General features: G+C 39.3%; 3 protein-coding genes and 1 long non-coding RNA gene across 5 annotated transcripts in view; 1 reads left to right on the forward strand and 3 right to left on the reverse strand.

The window, feature by feature from the left end:
• Positions 1–17990, reverse strand: part of LOC124378518 (C-type mannose receptor 2-like) — a 95569-nt gene that overhangs the window by 71852 nt on the left and 5727 nt on the right. The window contains exon 3 of the mRNA XM_046838222.1: positions 3463–3465. Within this exon, the coding sequence (XP_046694178.1) occupies positions 3463–3465 (3 nt within the window). The remainder of the gene's footprint in view (positions 1–3462; positions 3466–17990) is intronic.
• On the reverse strand, positions 6865–13256 carry LOC124378523 (macrophage mannose receptor 1-like). Its single transcript, XM_046838231.1, has 5 exons — positions 13250–13256; positions 8646–8684; positions 8102–8482; positions 7620–7964; positions 6865–7506 (listed from the first exon to the last, which is right to left on the reverse strand). Exons 2-5 carry the CDS (start codon positions 8680–8682, stop codon positions 7139–7141), a joined length of 1131 nt encoding a protein of 376 aa, XP_046694187.1. The 5' UTR covers positions 8683–8684; positions 13250–13256; the 3' UTR covers positions 6865–7138.
• On the reverse strand, positions 10242–13408 carry LOC124378521 (macrophage mannose receptor 1-like). Its single transcript, XM_046838230.1, has 5 exons — positions 13250–13408; positions 12591–12629; positions 12038–12424; positions 11560–11901; positions 10242–11365 (listed from the first exon to the last, which is right to left on the reverse strand). The coding sequence occupies exons 2-5, from the start codon at positions 12625–12627 to the stop codon at positions 10998–11000; spliced, it is 1134 nt and encodes a 377-aa protein (XP_046694186.1). The 5' UTR covers positions 12628–12629; positions 13250–13408; the 3' UTR covers positions 10242–10997.
• LOC124378527 lies at positions 14971–17851 on the forward strand. Of its 2 annotated transcripts, XR_006924262.1 has the most exons (5): positions 14971–15051; positions 15207–15318; positions 15421–15495; positions 17401–17613; positions 17743–17851. It is a non-coding gene; the product is annotated as an uncharacterized LOC124378527 (long non-coding RNA). The 2 variants fall into 2 exon arrangements; XR_006924261.1 differs by having other exon boundaries at positions 15019–15318.

The following is a 17990-nucleotide window of genomic DNA, read 5'->3' on the forward strand; positions in this document are numbered from 1 at the left end:
GATTACGTGCTGTTCTCTTGAGGGCATGTGTATGACTATTATACCAAGATGCAGGTGCTTGGTCTCTAACCTTTTTTAACCGGATAGGGGCAACGGTGTCTAATGTGCTAGTGAGGATAAGGTCTATGTTCTTAGTTATCTCATCAAGATTATTAGTAGTTATGGGTTTAGTGAGAAATTGAGATAAATCAGGCAGGTTATTTATGAATCTGTCCTTAGTGGTTGGAACAATAGTCCTACCAGGTCGATAACGTGGTGCAACACGGCTAATCTGCTCTACCGGTAGTGTGTACAGTATGAGGTAATGGTCTGTGATGTCATCACTCTGAGGTAAAATATCTATATCAGTGACGTCTGCTCCGTGGGATATTATTAAGTCTAGTGTGTGGTTAAAGCGATGAGTTGGTCTGGTGACGTTTTGTTTAACCCCAAAAGAGTTTAATAAGTCAACAAATGATAATCCTAGAGCATCGTTTACATCATCTACATGAATATTAAAATCTCCTACAAGCAGCACTTTATCAAAATTGATCAAGAGATCTGATAGAAAACAAGCAAACTCTTGAAGAAAATCAGCGTAGGGCCCTGGGGGTCTGTACACGGTGACCAGAGCGAGTTTTCTATGTATGTCTGAAAGTACAACTTTAAGAACGAGCACTTCAAATGATTTAAAGCTGAATCCTAACATCTGACTAACATTAAGAGAAGCAGTATAAATGGTTCCTACACCCCCCCCACGACCAGTCTGACGGGGCTCATGCTTATAAACATATCCTGACGGTGTGTGTGTGTGTGTGTGTGTGTGTGTGTGTGTGTGTGTGTGTGAGAGAGAGAGAGTTATATATAAAACAGAGAGAAAAAATGGCGATGAGGATGATAAACGAGGATTACAGTAAAAAGCATTTGTATTAATCGGAAAGTTTAAAATCATCCTGATGGTTTATAAAACTACAAATAAAAACAACCTTCATGCTCATTTCCTGTCTATTGAGAAGTTTCGCCAACTCCAATCATTTTCTATCTGACCTCGAATGAACCTTGTAGTTTTCTCGCTCGTGCTTCATGCATCAATGCACCTGCATAGATCCTAAAATCCTGGTCCTATGTGATGATATTTTCCAGTTTTTGTGCTAAAATGCGTTGATATTTGGAGCTGTGGATGGTTTCTCACTAGTACAACATAGACACGGCACACGTCCCAAACCCTGAGCAACAAGACTCATTCACTCAGATGTGTGAATGTGTTAACGATGATGAATAGATAATGACTGTTCTAGCAGCGGAGAGAGAGAGAGAAATATGATAACTGGGATAATTATACCGTCTCTTCACGGCGTTAACGCGTGCCTCGTGAGAAGAAAGAGAGCGTGATATAGAGGGAGAGGAAGACAAAAGGACTCGCACGTCGTCTTTATTCCGCTCGCCGAGATTCAATTAATTCTGTTCCTCTTTGATATACCACGACGATAATATTTGTATGCCATGTCAGACAATCCTGGAGCTCGTTCACTTTTCTGCATGTCAAACGAAATTCTTTTACACGTCACCTATCGGCTGAACGTGAACGCTTTGGGTTCCTACTGGATGCCAGGTGTTGTAGGATTCATCTTGATTGCTAAGCACATTGTTTTGACACCTTACTCTTATCCATTCATGGGCCACTAGAGCGTCTTTATCTGGGGGCGGAAATGCCATTTCGCAATCGCTCCACAGCTCAGAAAGCTGATTCGGACAATTTCTGCGGAAACACCTACAGACTTATACTAGCATTCTGTAGAAGACTATAATCAGGAATCGATATTCTTACAGTTCATATGTTAGATCTTTTGTTCCATTCAACAACCACAAAAAAACTAATTGTCATGGCTAGACGACTGGGTCACAACATCTCCAAATCTGCCGCACTTGTGGGGTGTTCTAAGTGTTCCATGGAAGGAACAGTGGTGAACCGGCGACAGGGTCGTGGGCGGCCGAGCCTCATCGATGCATGCGAGGAGCAAAGGCTGGTCTGTGTGGTCCGATCCAACAGACGAGCTCCTGTAGCTCAAACTGCTGAAAAACTTCATGCTGTTAATGCTTGATGCAAAAGGGGGCCAACACAATATAAGCCAGGTGGTCATAATGTTATGTTAGTTCGGTTTAGACCTCGGTTACAACTATTAGTTTCGTAAGCATCCATCATAAAGATCAGGACATTTCAAACCCAGTCTTTCATTGTCTTCAAGAGAGACGTGCATGTTCCTTCAGTTTCTATGGAACAAACTCAGTAATTTAAAGGTATGACGTTTTTCTTTGACCAAACAAATATATAAATGTCTAGATGTTCCAATTCATTTGTAGTGAAAAAAATCATCCGTTAGCATCAAGAACGACGTTACACACTCTTACACACTCTGGACAGTTCGTTTCTCCAGACATTCAGCTGGAAATTTGCTGTGCCTCTTGGAAAAACTTGCCAAAGATGTTCTACACTAGATGGACATTTCGTTCATCCCAGAGCAGTTTGATAGGATTTAGGTGCGGTGACTCAGCAGACTGTTCCGTGATAGATAGCAGCTCATGGTCTGGGTGAACGGTGAAAACATTTGGCATATCATTAAACAGAAAATGTGACAAAGAAGACCCAGGACTGTCGGAAGTTGGTTGCAGTGAGCCACGGTCCAGACGGAATTGCGTGGTGTTGATTTATGGAACGGTAGCCATGTCAGTTCGGTATTCCTTTTATACTTTGTGTGTGGGTTTTTTCAGGGTTTGCTAGTTTCCTTTGACCTCACAAAACATGTCAGTATTAAAATGGTAAGATTACTGAAGATACATTTTTTCCTTCACCGATTGAAAGGTTCAGGAATTTAAATGTAACTCATTATCCAAGCTCCTAGTTATAGGTCTAGCTCTAGCTCAGGCTTGAAATCTAGCTCATGAGGCTTGTCAATATATTGCTTATTTAATTACCCCTGAGGATCGCATTATGCGTAATAGCGGCTTAAACATTGAGCGCAATATGGATTTCTAATCCTTTGCTTGAACGACATGAAGGATAATATTAGCTAAATCAGGTATTATTGTATTGACCGTGTCTATCGATCCACTGACTCCACTCCCGGGAGTAATCCATTTTCAAATCGTACTCATAAGGAAGCCGGAAGTCTTTTTTGGCAGAGATCCAGAGTAGGGTTACAGAAAGGACACGACTAACAGGAGTTAGATGACGAGGCACAAATTCACGAGCGTCATTTTCACCTTGGCAGATCGAGAACAGCACACCAAAAAAAAAGCCATATTTTTTCCAAGGTTTATCAATTTTTATTTTTTGGTTTGTTTTAAGAACTTCATGGTTGCCAGTAATATCTATGAGTGTTTGCGTTGTGTTTTGGGTTCTGGTTGGCCCATGTTAATGAAACAGATTCAGTCCTGGTGTATTTCAGGTGGGTCTAAATCAGTGGTCCCCAACCCCCAGGCCACGGACTGGCACTGGTCCGTGGGTCAATTGGTACCGGGCCACACAGAAAGAATACATAACTTACATTATTTACATTTGATTTATTATCTGATTCTGAACTGTTTTATTTTGGAAAATAACCGGATTTTCTCCACCACATCTGTCTATGACTCACTCTTGATGCAGGTCATGATGCCTCGGTCACATGTTTTACCTCTATCCACTACCTTCTTAAAGGGGCTCCGGCCGCTAACACATAATACATTACCGCTAAATTCAAACCCCCAAGCGAGCAAAATGAACAAACAACAACACAGTGGATTCACGTTTATTATTATATTTTGAAAATATAATTTTATTTTGTTGTATTTAACTGCCACACCTTAAAGGCCGGTCCGTGAAAAAATTGTCCGACATTAAACCAGTCCGTGGCGCAAAAAAAGGTTGGGAACCGCCGGTCTAAATGATGGAGGTGATCAATTAACAATAAGGAAAAAAGTATACATAAATACAAATACAAATTACAATTTAATAATTCAATTAAAAGCATGAAATAGCATATGCTCTATATATATATATATATATATATATATATATATATATATATATATATATATATATATATATATATATATATATAATGTGTATGTCAAATATATATAACGCGTGATGGCCAATTGTTCACAAACTTTTGGCATTACTATTGGATAATTTCTATATGGAATGTCCTTGCACCTGAATAGCCCCAAAAACCAAAAACTAGAGTCGAAGACTTGTTTTTCTACAGTAAGTGAAAGGAATGGAAACAATTTCAAAAGTTCGCAATTTGCAATATTGTCTTTGCATCACATTCCATATATAAACCTTTCAAATAAAAACCGAAAAGCATACACCATATAAGGCTGCAAAACCTTCAAATAAACCGACGACTTTGTCATTTAAGGTCCCCAAAATCAATCAGTCATCATGTCTAACATCCAGGCCAGGCCAAAAAAAAAACCCCGCTTTTTCTAGAGACCTTCCCCTGTTTCTCCTGAAGGTTGCATTAATTGCGTTTTAATCCACTATTAACATAATAGGTGAGAAAGCGTCCTGCCATGAATGAAGAAACCATGACCTACACGGGACAAACAAAAAGAAGGATGACTCCGATGTGCCGAGGAGATAGTCTGGAGGGAGAAAAGGTCATTAACACTCCCCTCAGCCAACATGAGTGTCGTCCTGAGTCACCTGGATGTTGACTGAAGAATATGGTAGTTCTCAGATAGAGCCCTGAGGCAGCTTTTTCCAGTCTTTGGTTCACAGGTTTTATGATTCCTAACTAACGATCTATACGTTCCAGAGTTGAAAAAACCTCACCCTATATAGTGTTTTATCAGTGTTTTATACAGCGATAAATAAGAAACCCACAATGTGAAACGAAACGCACGATTTCAGAAGCAAATAAGCTTCGAACGACATCGATTCCTTCTCCGTGGTTTATTAAGAGCGTTCCTCGTCATCGCTACGCCGTTGTCACCACGATTACCCCGAACCATCTGGTGCCGGAGTATTCCGTGTGTTTATCCCGCGTTCCCCGGCGTTAATTATTGTGATATTCCAGCTGCTCTTTTCTCTCGGCTGATGTGACACATCTGAGACACTTCGGGCTGGGTTATGCTCCGACATCACTCATATTTTACACACAGACATTTTTTTGTCATCATTTTCCAAATGATGGTAATTAAAGCTGTGCTGGAGTTTTCTGGTTATGAAAGGAGTCTCCGGTTTTAGCGTTTCTCTTTTTTCAGCTTTATTCCGAATATTTCACTCACCAAATAATCTCTACAGCAGCACCGAACTCCTGATTTTCTCCTAAATAACAGTAATTGTGTGAAAGCCGGTTGCTGCCCTTCTTTCTTCTACCAGAGGACACAGAAGGCTAACAAGACGGCACGATTAGCCCACCGTGGTGATTATCGCCTTCTCGCGCCGTCCTACCGATCCGTTTGTTCCGTCTCATTACTCGCATTGTCTGTCCGGCGAAAGACAAACGCAGACAGGATGAAGAGGACGGTGAGAGCAGAGGGAGTCGAGTGCTTCTACGCCGGTTAAATTGCGCTCTCGCTTTTCAGGTCAAGGAGAAATGCGGGGGACATTACAGAGAGCTGTCGGGGGAAGCAGAATGCGATCAAATCCGGAGGATTACGGAGAGCTAAATAAGGGGTTTTTAGAAAGCTTTGAAGCCGAACATGACAATGGAGAAAGGGTTAAAAAAGGGTCAGATACGGGCCTTAATTACATAAAGGAACGATAAGAAACACACACAACTCACTTGCAGCGAGAGGCTGCACTCAGCTGGGGCTTCGTAACACCTGATGCGTCTTATCAACTCCTCGGATGCCTAATTGTTTTGCTAATGACACCGTGACTAATGGAAATGTTTGGCGACTTCATTTTTGAAACGATAGCGTGCTAATTAGCCGCAGCTCAGGCACAGAGGGATCCGAGTAGGAAGAGGCACTCCGAACGAGGCTAATCTTGGCAGAGCTGCGTCGTCACGGTTGCTAATTCTTAGTATGGCTAGCATGACTTACCTGTGTCTTCTCAGCACACTGGCTCCCTGCATATCATCATAATGACAACATTGCTATTGCGCCAGTGTGGTTGCTTTTTGCCACCGGATGCTCCTTATCGGTTCATTATAGGCGTAATTGTTTGCTCATGGAAATGAGCGTTAATGGTATTTTGAAATGGTAGCATGCTAATGAATAGGCTCCGAGCAGGATCTGTCGCTCAAGTGAGAATTTCTGAGATAGGAAAGGTCTCGTTTTCTCTCAGATTTCCCTCGGGTTCTGCTGGTCTTGATTTATTTCATGATTGTATCCTTTGTTAGTTCATCTAGTTATACACTCATTTGTTTTTGTCTCAATGGGTCTCTAAAATCTCTTTAGTAGCAGTGAAGAAACACTTTGAGATGCCAAATACGGCTAAGTCACACGTTTAAGAGGCGGGTCGTGTTTTCCCAGCGGTGGTAGCATGGAATCTGAACTCATGATCTTTGGTTTCAAATTTCATTGTCAAGTCAAGTTTATATCTATTGCGCTTTTCACAACAGACATTGTCTCAAACCAGCTTTACAGAATGAATAGTTAACCTGATTGATGTGAGTTTATCCCTGATGAGCAGCCATGGAGACTGTGGCAAGGAAAAACTCCCTTAGATGTTATGAACCAGACTCAAAAGGGGAACCTCATCCTCATTTGGGTGACATCAAGTGTGAGATTATAGTCTTTAAACACAACAGAACACTGGAGAGTGAGAACTCATTGCTTTAACCACTGAGCTACCACATTTCTTCATGTACCTTATTCTTGCAAATGAACACAACACAAACTGTTGAAGACAAAATAGTTATTTTATTGGAGTTCCAATGATCATTACACTCTAAATGTTTCTCTAATCATCTGACATGACAGGTTAAAAGGAGACCACCACCACCATAGGTTTTTATAATTCTTTTCAATAATACATTTTATGTGTTTAAGTTCTATATAGACTTGTGTTACCAAAAGATTTAATATATAAATGAAAAGCATCTGGGAAAGCGGATTGAATGGAGCAAATGAGATATTGGTATATTACTCATGGAGGATACAGTTTGAAAATATCGAGAACGGAAATTTTTCTGATCGCGCAAACGAAACCCCACCACCCTGACTAGCAGTCATAGTTGGAGCAGATGAAGTTGAGTGTGTTGCTCTGAGGCAGACTGACCCACTGCTGCGTTCCTCCAGACTGCACTGCGCCACTACTCTCCTCGTTGTCGCAGTCTTCGGACCCCGTCCCGTTTCCCGGAGCCCAGTCCTGGTAGTAAATAAATTGAAAATTTACCCAGTACCAAAAGTCCACGGTGCAACTGTGACGCAGGCCGAGCCACACGTTTTCGGTGGAGGCGCTCTGAGCAACTTTCTTCACCCAGAGCTGCATCTCTTCAGAGTCCACTGAGACCAGGTCATGATGATGGTTCCTGCAGTATGTCAGAGCATCTTTCCAGGTCAGATTCATCTCTATCAGGATCAGTTTATCTGGAAATACAAGAAATGCGTATTCTATCGTAAAATCTATAACAGATTATAGGCAAATAAAACAATGGGATCAAGTTAAAGAATGAAAGATGAATTATTGTAATGGAACTCACTCTCATGGCAGATGAATGGAAGTTGTTTTGTGCAGCTCACATTATTCCAGTAGTGTTGCTCAGACCCACTCACTGCTGCACATTTCAAATCATCTTTGGGTTTGTCAGAGCTCCAGTATCTGAATGAGGAATTACTCTGATCTGACCACTTCCAGGAGTCATTATAGAGACCAATCCAAACACCATAATCTTTCCCTGCAGTTTGAATAAGATTTCTGATCACCTCGTTCTCAGTTTGGTTCCTCACGCTGACCAGGTCGGTGTTTTTCTCTTTGCAGAAGGACTGAGCTTCATACCAGGTCTTTTCCTCATGAATTAATGTATAATTATCACTGCTGTTTTTGCCTGAAATAATCCAGAAAAGTACAATGAATACAAATCTTGAAGTTTGAAAAACAGTAAACACTGAACAGTTACAATTCAATAGTCTACTATCATTTAATATCATTGGCATTTATTAACATGTATCTGAAAAAGTTTACCTTCATAACAAACAAAAGGTAATTTTCTTTCACATCTGCAGTCATACCAAAAGCCAGTTTTTGCAATATTAGCACAGTGTTCATTTCCTCCCAGATTGTTTGGTTCTCCACTACTCCAGTTACTGTAAGTGTGTCTATTAAAAGTTTGGTTTGCCAGAGACCACTTCCATTCCCCAACGCTCTCGCTCTTTAGACCAATCCAAGCTAGCTTTGCATTTTCATTCTTCAGTGTGATATTCAGCTTCTTCATCTCGTCCATGTTGCTGATGGTTGCCAGATCAGTGTAATTTTCTCTGCAGTAAGTCTGAGCTTCGCTCCAGGTTTTACTTTCGTTCACAAAGTAATAGCGATGAGGGATGTACGCCGTTACACCACATAGGACTAAAAAACCAAGGCAATTGGACTTAATACAGGATTATGGTGTAGAAGAACAGATATGATCCAACCTGTCTAAGTTTGAAGGCAAACCATTTACGAGTCAAATTTATTCAAAAAAATATATGAGCACTCATTTAAATTGAACTTTTTGTAGCTACACACTGACCTGGGAAAAACAATAACATAATTCCTTTGTGATCCATTTCTGTGGAGAGAAAAAGACAAATGCATATGCAAACACTTTACAATATTATATATGTACATGTTATGTGAACAAACACGGAGCATTCAGTGATAAATGTTTGTGGCAATACAAAAGGATTCAGGCTCAACTCTGGCTCAAGAGGTCAGGGTCCATTCTCAAAACAGGGGCCCATTTTGGGGACATTGCTAATTACAGCCAAAATTAAATGACATGAGATCATCTCATCACGGTTCTTATAAAGTTCTAACTAGTAAGGTTCTTCAAACATGAGAACATAAATAGTGTAGCAGAATCAAGTTTGAGAACATTCAAGCTCTTTTATGAATCACTTGAAAAGGCTTCATACAGATACTGGAACGATCGCAGGACCCAGTAGGAGTTGCAAACAAGTAAATGTTGCAGACACTGCCTGATTTGAGATTTTTATTTATATATATATATATATATATATATATATATATATATATATATATATATATATGATTAATAATAACTAAGACACATTTCAGATAAATTCCTGTAGTAAAGATGGACATTGTTTGCATCGCATGTCACACAACTGTTGTGTTCTATACACACCTTGGGGTTTAACCAAATTAGCCAAACTACCAGATAAGTTCTACATTACTATTCTATCTGTATGTTTTCTAATATCATTACTGCTCTTTTAGTCAGCAAATATCAGCAAATTCTTACCAGACTCTTCTTGCTTTCTGCAATCTCTTAATAGACTCCTGTTTGTTCCTCTGTGTCGTATGGAGCTGTATATATCTGTCTGTTCCTCTTAAACCTGTTCTTTGTGCATTGTCCTATCGATCTCCTCCCATCTCCCTTTGTTGCCGCCCAACACCACCCGTCTCTGCTTGTGCACACTCAGATGTCTAATCTGAAGTTCAGTACGCTTTCTGTGTACTTCCATGTATATTAATATACATTCAAAACCAGAAAAAAGTTCAGGATTTGCATGAAGCCAGAGGCCAAGGTGAATTTTTCTGCCTGCGCCGGTTACAGTGAGCTTTCAGTTACATGGAAATGGAGATGTGGTTAGACGTGTGTGTCTATTTATTTATTTGTTCATCTTGGTGTGTTTTTCAGAGGAGGATTCCCTCTCATTTTCTTATCCAATTCCCATCCCGTCTCCTCCTGGTCCTGTCCTTGCTACATTTCCCCCAGTTGCATTCAGGTGTTCGTTTATTCATTTCTACCAGAATGTGTCTTTGTCTCACTGTCCCTGTATCGATTAGGATCTGAGAGTCCGTATCTAACCCTATCATCAGATCTCTGTTTGGCTCGAGGCCTCAGTGTCCCGTCCTGCAGGGATTTCTGAAAAGTTTCCGTAAACCAGTATAAGACGAAGTATCATGAATTACAGATCCACAGGCGTAAAACACATTCATTACCTCATTACATAACAGACCGTCTGCACTGTTTTATCCATAATGTCCTGATTTTACAAATAGATTGAAATAAATCAGAACACACTGTTTAGTTGTAGTGACATTTCATCTTAATTGACTTTCAGAACTGAATTATGCCATAGACTCGTTTAGACATGACCGAAACTGGAAAGTTATCTGTCCGTTATACTGGAAAAATCCCTTTATTTTGTGAATCAACACAGAACAAATTGTTGGAGGTCAAAATATTCATTTTATTAGAGTTCCAGTGATCATTACACTCCATATTCAAATGTAAAAGTCAAATCATTGACACGACAGGTTTAGAGAGACCACCACCTTAAATCATATACATTGTCAACATTAATCTCTTTATATAGGGAACTGAAAGCTCAGTGGTTAAGAAATTAATGCAACTGCTGTATTAATAAGATCATTGCCAAATGCCATAAATATACATGTAATCCATTAATATATATATATTAAAAAAAACATACAGATGTCTTTAATCAGGAACTTTGTTTTTGATGTTATAGACTTTATAGTGTCAAATGTCTACAGGTGTCTGTTACACTACAGACAACTAAACAAACCAAATATTGCATACAACAAACAAAATCGAGCAAGTAATATAAAAGAAATGACTATTTCCAGCTTTTATTTCCCTCAAACCCCCTTCTATTAATAAAGAAAACGTTAGTGCAGATCACATGGAAAGAAATCCGTAATACAGTGGAGCAAATAAGCATTTGACCCAGCCTACATGAATTACATACATGGGAGCATCTGGGAAAACAGATTAAATGGAGCAAATGGGATATTGGTGTATTGCTCATGGAGGATACAGACGATCGAATTTGAAACTATCGAGAACGAAAATGTTTCTGATCGCGCAAATGAAACCCCACCACCCTGACTAGCAGTCATAGTTGGAGCAGATGAAGTTGAGTGTGTTGCTCTGAGGCAGACTGACCCACTGCTGCGTTCCTCCAGACTGCACTGCGCCGCTTCTCTCCTCAATGCTGCAGTCTTCGGACCCCGTCCCATTCCCCGGAGCCCAAGCCTGGTAGTAAATCAATTGAAAATTTACCCAGTACCAAAATTCCACGGTGCAACTGTGACGCAGGCCGAGCCACACGTGTTCGGTGGAGGCGCTCTGAGCAACTTTCTTCACCCAGAGCTGCATCTCTTCAGAGTCCACTGAGACCAGGTCATGATGATGGTTCCTGCAGTATGTCAGAGCTTCTTCCCAGGTCAGATTCATCTTTTTCAGGATCAGTTTATCTGGAAATATAAGAAATGTAGTAGAAATGTGCATTCTATCGTAACATCTATAACAGATTATGCGCAACATCTTTAATACAAATTATATTACACACAGTGTGAAATTCAGCAGTCAGTGTTATAAACCAGGAACAGGAATAAATCACTGAGATACAGTTAAAGAAATGAAGGTGAATTAGTGTGATGGAACTCACTCTCATAGCAGATGAATGGAAGTTGTTCTGTGCAGCTCACATTATTCCAGTAGTGTTGCTCAGATCCACTCACTGCTGCACATTTCAAATCATCTCTGGTTTTGTCAGAGCTCCAGTATCTGAATGAGGATTTACTCTGATCTGACCACTTCCAGGAGTCATTGAACAGTCCAATCCAAGCACCATCGTTCACTGTAGTTTTAATTAGATTGCTGATCTTTTTATTCTCAGTTTGGTTCCTCACGCTGACCAGGTCGGTGTATTTCTCTCTGCAGAAGGTCTGAGCTTCATACCAGGTCTTTGTTTCATTGATGAATGTATAATTATCACTGCTGTTTTTGCCTGAAATAATCCAGAAAAGTACAATAACTACAAATCTTTAAGTTTGAAAAACAGTAAACACTGAACAGTTAGAATTTAATAGTCTACTATCATTTAATATCATTGGCATTTATTAACATGTATCTGAAAACTGTACCTTCATAACAAACAAAAGGTAACATTAAGTCACATCTGCAGTCATACCAAAAGCCAGTTTTTGCAATATCAACACAGTGTTCATTTCCTCCATGGTTGTTTGGTTCTCCACTACTCCAGTTCCTGTAAGTGTCTCCGTCTCTGTAGAAAGTTTGATTTGCCAAAGACCACTTCCATTCCCCCACGCTCTCGATCTTTAGACCAATCCACGCTAGCTTTGCAGTTTTATTCTTCAGTGTGATATTCAGCTTCTTCATCTCGTCCATGTTCCTGATGGTTGCCAGATCAGTGTATTTGTCTCGGCAGTAAGTCTGAGCTTCTCTCCAGGTTTTTTTCTCGTTTACAAAGTGATAGCGATGAGGGATGTGCGCCGGTACACCACATAGGACTAAAAAAGCAGGACACATGGATTTAATACAGAATTATGGTGTAGACGAACAGAAAACTAATCCAACCTGGGTAAGTTTGTAGGCAAATCATTTACTAGTCAAAATAAAAAATAAATAATCTATAAACATTTACTTATTTTTAACCTTTTGTGGCTACACACTGACCTGAGAGAAAAAAAAACATAATTCCTTTCTGATCCATTTCTGTGGAGGAAAAAAAAATATATGGAAACACTTTATATTATATATGTACATGTTATGTGAATAAACACAGAGCATTCAGTTATAAATGTTTGTGGCAATGCAAAATGATTCAGCCATTTTTTTTTTTTGATGGGGGGCAGGTTCGACTATGGCTCAATGAGTCAGGCTTTTTTGGGGCCCTTTTTACTACAGCCGAAATTAAATGACATCTGAGATCATCTCAACACGGTTCTTATAAAGTTCTAACTAGTAAGGTTCTTCAAACATGAGAACATTAATAGTGTAGCAGAATCACGTTTGACAACATTCAAGCTCTTTTGAATGAATGTCCGTGCCATCGCAGGACCCAGTAGGAGTTGCGAACAAGTAAATGTTGCAGACACTGCCTGATTTGGGATTTTATATATATATATATATATATATATATATATATATATAATGATTAGTAATAACTAAAACACATTTCAGATAAATTCCCGTACTAAAGATGGACGTTGTTTGCATCGTCACGTCACACCGCTGGTGCGTTCTATACACAGCGTGAGGCTTTAACCAAATTAGCCAAACTACTAATATTGTCATTATTCTTGTTTAGTCAGCAAATATCAGCAAATTCTTACCAGACTCTTCTTGCTTTCTGCAATATCTTAATAGACTCCTGTTTGTTCCTCTGTGTCGTATGGAGCTGTATATATCTGTCTGTTCCTCTTAAACCTGTTCCTTCTGCATTGTCCTATCAATCTCCTCCCATCTCCATTTGTTGCCACCCAACACCACCCGTCTCTGCCCGTGCACACTCAGATGTCTAATCTGAAGTTCAGTACGCTTTCTCTGTACTTCCATGTGTATTCATGTACATTCAAATCGAGGAAAAAGTTCAGGATTTGCATGAAGCCACAGGCTAAGGTGAATTTTCCTGCTTTTCTGTTACATGGAAATGGAGATGTGGTGAGACGTGTCTATTTATTCATTTATCCGTTCATCCTGGTGTGTTTTTCAGAGGGGGGGGGGTTGTTCTCTCTATTTTCTTATCCAATTCCCATCCCGTCTCCTCCTGGTCCTGTCCTTGCTACATTTCCCTCAGTTCAGCATTCAGGTGTTAGTTTATCCATTTCTACCAGAATGTATCTTTGTCTCACTGTCCCTGTATCGATTAGGATCTGAGAGTCCGTATCTAACCCTATCATCAGATCTCTGTTTGGCTCGAGGCCTCAGTGTCCCGTCCCTGCAGGGATTTCTGAAAAGTTTCCGTAAACCAGTATAAGACGAAGTATCATGAATTACAGATCCACAGGCGTAAAACACATTCATTACCTCATTACATAACAGACCGTCTGCACTGTTTTATCCATAAAGTCCTGATTTTACAAATAGATTGAAATAAATCAGAACACAACATTTAGTTGTAGTGACATTTCATCTTAATTGACTTTCAGAACTGAATTATGCCATAGACTCGTTTAGACATGACCGAAACTGGAAAGTTATCTGTCCGTTATACTGGAAAAATCCCTTTATTTTGTGAATCAACACAGAACAAACTGTTGGAGGTCAAAATATTCATTTTATTAGAGTTCCAGTGATCATTACACTCCATATTCAAATGTAAAAGTCAAATCATTGACACAACAGGTTTAGAGAGACCACCACCTTAAATCATATACATTGTCAACATTAATCTCTTTATATAGGGAACTGAAAGCTCAGTGGTTAAGAAATTAATGCAACTGCTGTATAATAAGATCATTGCCAAATGCCATAAATATACATGTAATCCATAAAAAAGAAAAAAGAAAACATACAGATGTCTTTAATTAGGAAGTTTGTTTTCCATGTTATAGACTTTATAGTGTCAAATGTCTACAGGTGTCTGTTACATTACAGACAACAAAACAAACCAAATATTGCATACAGCAAACAAAATCAAGCAAATATTATAAAATAAATGACTATTTCCATCTTTTTTTCCCTCAAACCCCCATCTATTAATAAAGAAAACGTTAGTGCAGATCACATGGCAAACAATCCATGATACAGTGGAGCAAACAAGCATTTGATACACTGCTGATTTTTCAAGTTTTCCCACTTACAAAGAACTGAGATATTTGTCATTTTCATCATAGGAACACCTCAACTGTGAGACAGAATCCTAAAAAAGAATCCAGAACATCACATTTTATGATTTTTAAATTAATTTTCATTTTATTGCATGAAATAAGTATTTGATCGCCAACCAACCAGCAGGAATTCTGTCTCTCACAGACCTGTTAGTTTGTTTAAGACGCCTCCTATCCTCCACTCATTACCTGTATTCATTTCACCTGTTCACACACTCAATCAATCAGACTCCAACATCTCCACTATGGGCAAGACCAAAGAGCTGTCTAAGGACACGAGGAATAAAGCTGTAGACCTTCACAAGGTTTTTGTACCCAATATTAAGCTCTATTTTTCTATTGTATCAAATACTTATGCAATGAATTATTTGAAATTCATACAAAGAGATTTTGTGTCAAGTAGTACAAAGTAGTTGCAGTGTATCTTTCTGCAGTTAATTTACCTCAGGTTTTCTCACAGCTATGAGTGGATTTACGAGATTTGGAGGAAAACGGAATAACTGAAGTCATTGAAATGGTCAAAAGTGCTCTGTATTGTCTTTCTGGTGATCATTTGGGTTCACACAGCATTGGTGGGTTTACTGTATATTTCAGTCGTTCTCAATACTTTTACGGATTCTGTGAAATCATACGGTGAATTTCAAAGTGATGACTCAATTGTTTGTGGTCCCCAGCGCCCCCCTGAAAGTTACGATTTTGCTGTTTGTGATCCACAAACTGAAGACAGTCAAGGCAGCAAAGGAATAAAGGTAAACTGTTTTTAATACTCTGAAATCTTTTGCCAGCATGGTCTCCCACCTTGTTTAGGCCATGACATTTTTGAGAGTGTCTTAGCCTATAATATTCTATTGTACTTGAAGTATTTCATTAAAAATACACAATGGCTTACATATTCAGTTCTGAACAGATGCATCAAGCAGTTGAAATACAAAGGAACCGATGCTCTTACAAAGCCATGTGCTGTCGACTCCGAGGCGCCCAAGCTTTCCAGACCAGCTGTTCAGACTTGGAATCCAGATGATGTGTGGCAGTTAACTTTCCAGCTTAACGATATTGTTGGTTTTGGTTTGTGCACAAACAATTTCTTCAGCACATCTTGACATTCTAATCCAAAAATACTTGGAATCAAGGCAGTGTTTATTTCACGGAGTCCACTAAAACCACTTCTTGAGGCACTACCCAGCACTCATTTTTGAATTTGGCCCTTTGCTTAGATTGTGAACGATGCGATTCAAAAGTGAATGCAGCTACTTCAACAGATGTGCCAGGCATTTGAAAAAACTTCAACATCTGCCTAACATTTATCTGAAAGACCTCAGATGTTTCAAGCATATCTTTCAGCTGGACCAGGATGCAGTCAGCTTCTGCATGTCCAAGACTTAAACTTTTTACCCCAACCTTTACAGTGAATCAATTAAACCTGCAGCGCGAGAGCTTATCTTTTCAGAAGTTAATACTCGTGTATCCACAGGCATAATGTAAAGAGGTAGGTCATATAAACAGGGTCTTTTCCTTGTGTCGGAAAATGGTGAGTCCACTGAGTTTGGTGAACTACTTATTTTAATTCGGAATGATGCAGCTGTGTATTTCGTGATGGAAATGTATAAAGCTGAAGATGGTCTGAATCCCACCTGTACTCTGTGACAAAACAAAGTACCAGGGTGCAATGTCTTAGCAGTAATGACTCGGTGGATTTGTATCCATTATAATCATACATTACATTGTTAATGGGCACCAAGTCATTCCACTGAAACACACTGTGCTGTCTGAATAAAAAGGTTTTTTTTGGCACCGAAGTGAACAAACGCTGCGAAAATGCTAATTTACTCTTAATAAAATGTGAACATATGCAGGACTGTGCAAAAGTATTCGGCACCATACTACTTTAACCTTCCAGAAATGGTTGAAAGGCAGTTATTTATACATTTTGCTGTAGTGGATCAATAGGAAATATCAGTTTACATTTCCTTTTGCCTGAAAATTTCACTGGATTATTCAAATGTTTGTATGAGCAAAGAGTCTGACATCAGGTGCTCCACAAAAAAGATGTGATCTCGCCATTATCTGGTTCATCTGCAATTACATGAGGAAACAGAAAAGTTGACAGACTGAAAGATGCGTTAGAAACCCACCTGCAAAACTCCCTGAAAATCAATGTACAAGTGTACTTGGGAGAGCAGCTGTTTTGAATGCAAAAGGTGGACACAGATTGTTTTTATTCAATTAATAGAACTTCATTGATAAAAAGTTTAATTGTAATGATTTCGAAGGCATCCTCACTTTACAGCATTTTTACACAGGAGCGTAAAAGTTTTCACAGTACTGTAGCATGCAGGTGTTTTTATTTATTTATTTATTTTTAATCTTCATGCAATCGCAGACAGACTGAATTATGTAGGATCAGATCACTTTGTGGAGCATCAGATTCTGTGACATTGTGCATACAAAAATCTTCCTTGATTATTACAGTTAATGTCAAAAGAAATGTTTGGAAAATGTAAACTGATTTTCTGCTGACACACTACAGCAAAATATATAAACAAATGGTTTAAAACAAAAACTTTTGCACTATTGCTTATTGAAAATATCAAAAAATTAAAGACTTGCCTTTAAGTGTAGTATTACTTCTCTCTCCTATTCACTTTAAACTCCAGAAAAGACTGACTGGGAGAGAACATTTCTCCGCTCTGCCATCACTGAGGTCTTGCCTGACCTTCCAGAGGTGACAAAGGATATTTTAGAAGAGACTTTGCATTCTCTAGGCATGGAGACCTATGATGATTTGTAGTTTATAGAGCCAGATGATTTGCTGTCAGCGTTGAGGCCTGTTCAAGCCCCAAAAGTCATTGCTGCTTGGACACTGAGATGTAAGTCATGTTTTTGCAAAACAAAATACTACCAGTGCCCAAACTTATTCGCCTAAAACAAAAGGTAATCAGTATAAAAACTCACATTGTGTAATTGATGATTCCTTGTTTGTGTGTGTTTTTTTGCAGGCCAGATTCATCTGTTGGTTCCTCACCAGGACTTCACACAACCTTGCAGTCTTTTTCACCCAGTAGTTCACAATCATTCTCTTCCAGAGGCTCCCACAGCCCTGTTATTGACTGGGAAATACTGCTCTGATATGCTGGGAGAAGTTCCCAGAGGAACTGATGCAGGTATTGGAGACAGAAAAGCGTCCATGAATGAGAAGAGAAATGCTCCGGATTGTGGTGACTGAAATGATGGGAATAGGTTCTGC

The sequence above is a fragment of the Silurus meridionalis genome, chromosome 24 (genome assembly GCF_014805685.1).
Source record: "Silurus meridionalis isolate SWU-2019-XX chromosome 24, ASM1480568v1, whole genome shotgun sequence".
Classification (NCBI taxonomy): domain Eukaryota; kingdom Metazoa; phylum Chordata; class Actinopteri; order Siluriformes; family Siluridae; genus Silurus; species Silurus meridionalis.

Coding starts and splice junctions, on each gene's coding strand:
- LOC124378523 (XM_046838231.1), bottom strand. CDS start 8,682: ATGGATCACAAAGGAATTATGTTATTGTTTTTCCCAG. Junction 8,483..8,645: donor TATGTTATTGTTTTTCCCAG/GTCAGTGTGTAG, acceptor TTGGTTTTTTAG/TCCTATGTGGTGTAACGGCG. Junction 7,965..8,101: donor ACCTTTTGTTTGTTATGAAG/GTAAACTTTTTC, acceptor GGATTATTTCAG/GCAAAAACAGCAGTGATAAT.
- LOC124378521 (XM_046838230.1), bottom strand. CDS start 12,627: ATGGATCAGAAAGGAATTATGTTTTTTTTTCTCTCAG. Junction 12,425..12,590: donor TATGTTTTTTTTTCTCTCAG/GTCAGTGTGTAG, acceptor CTGCTTTTTTAG/TCCTATGTGGTGTACCGGCG. Junction 11,366..11,559: donor TCCATTCATCTGCTATGAGA/GTGAGTTCCATC, acceptor TTATATTTCCAG/ATAAACTGATCCTGAAAAAG.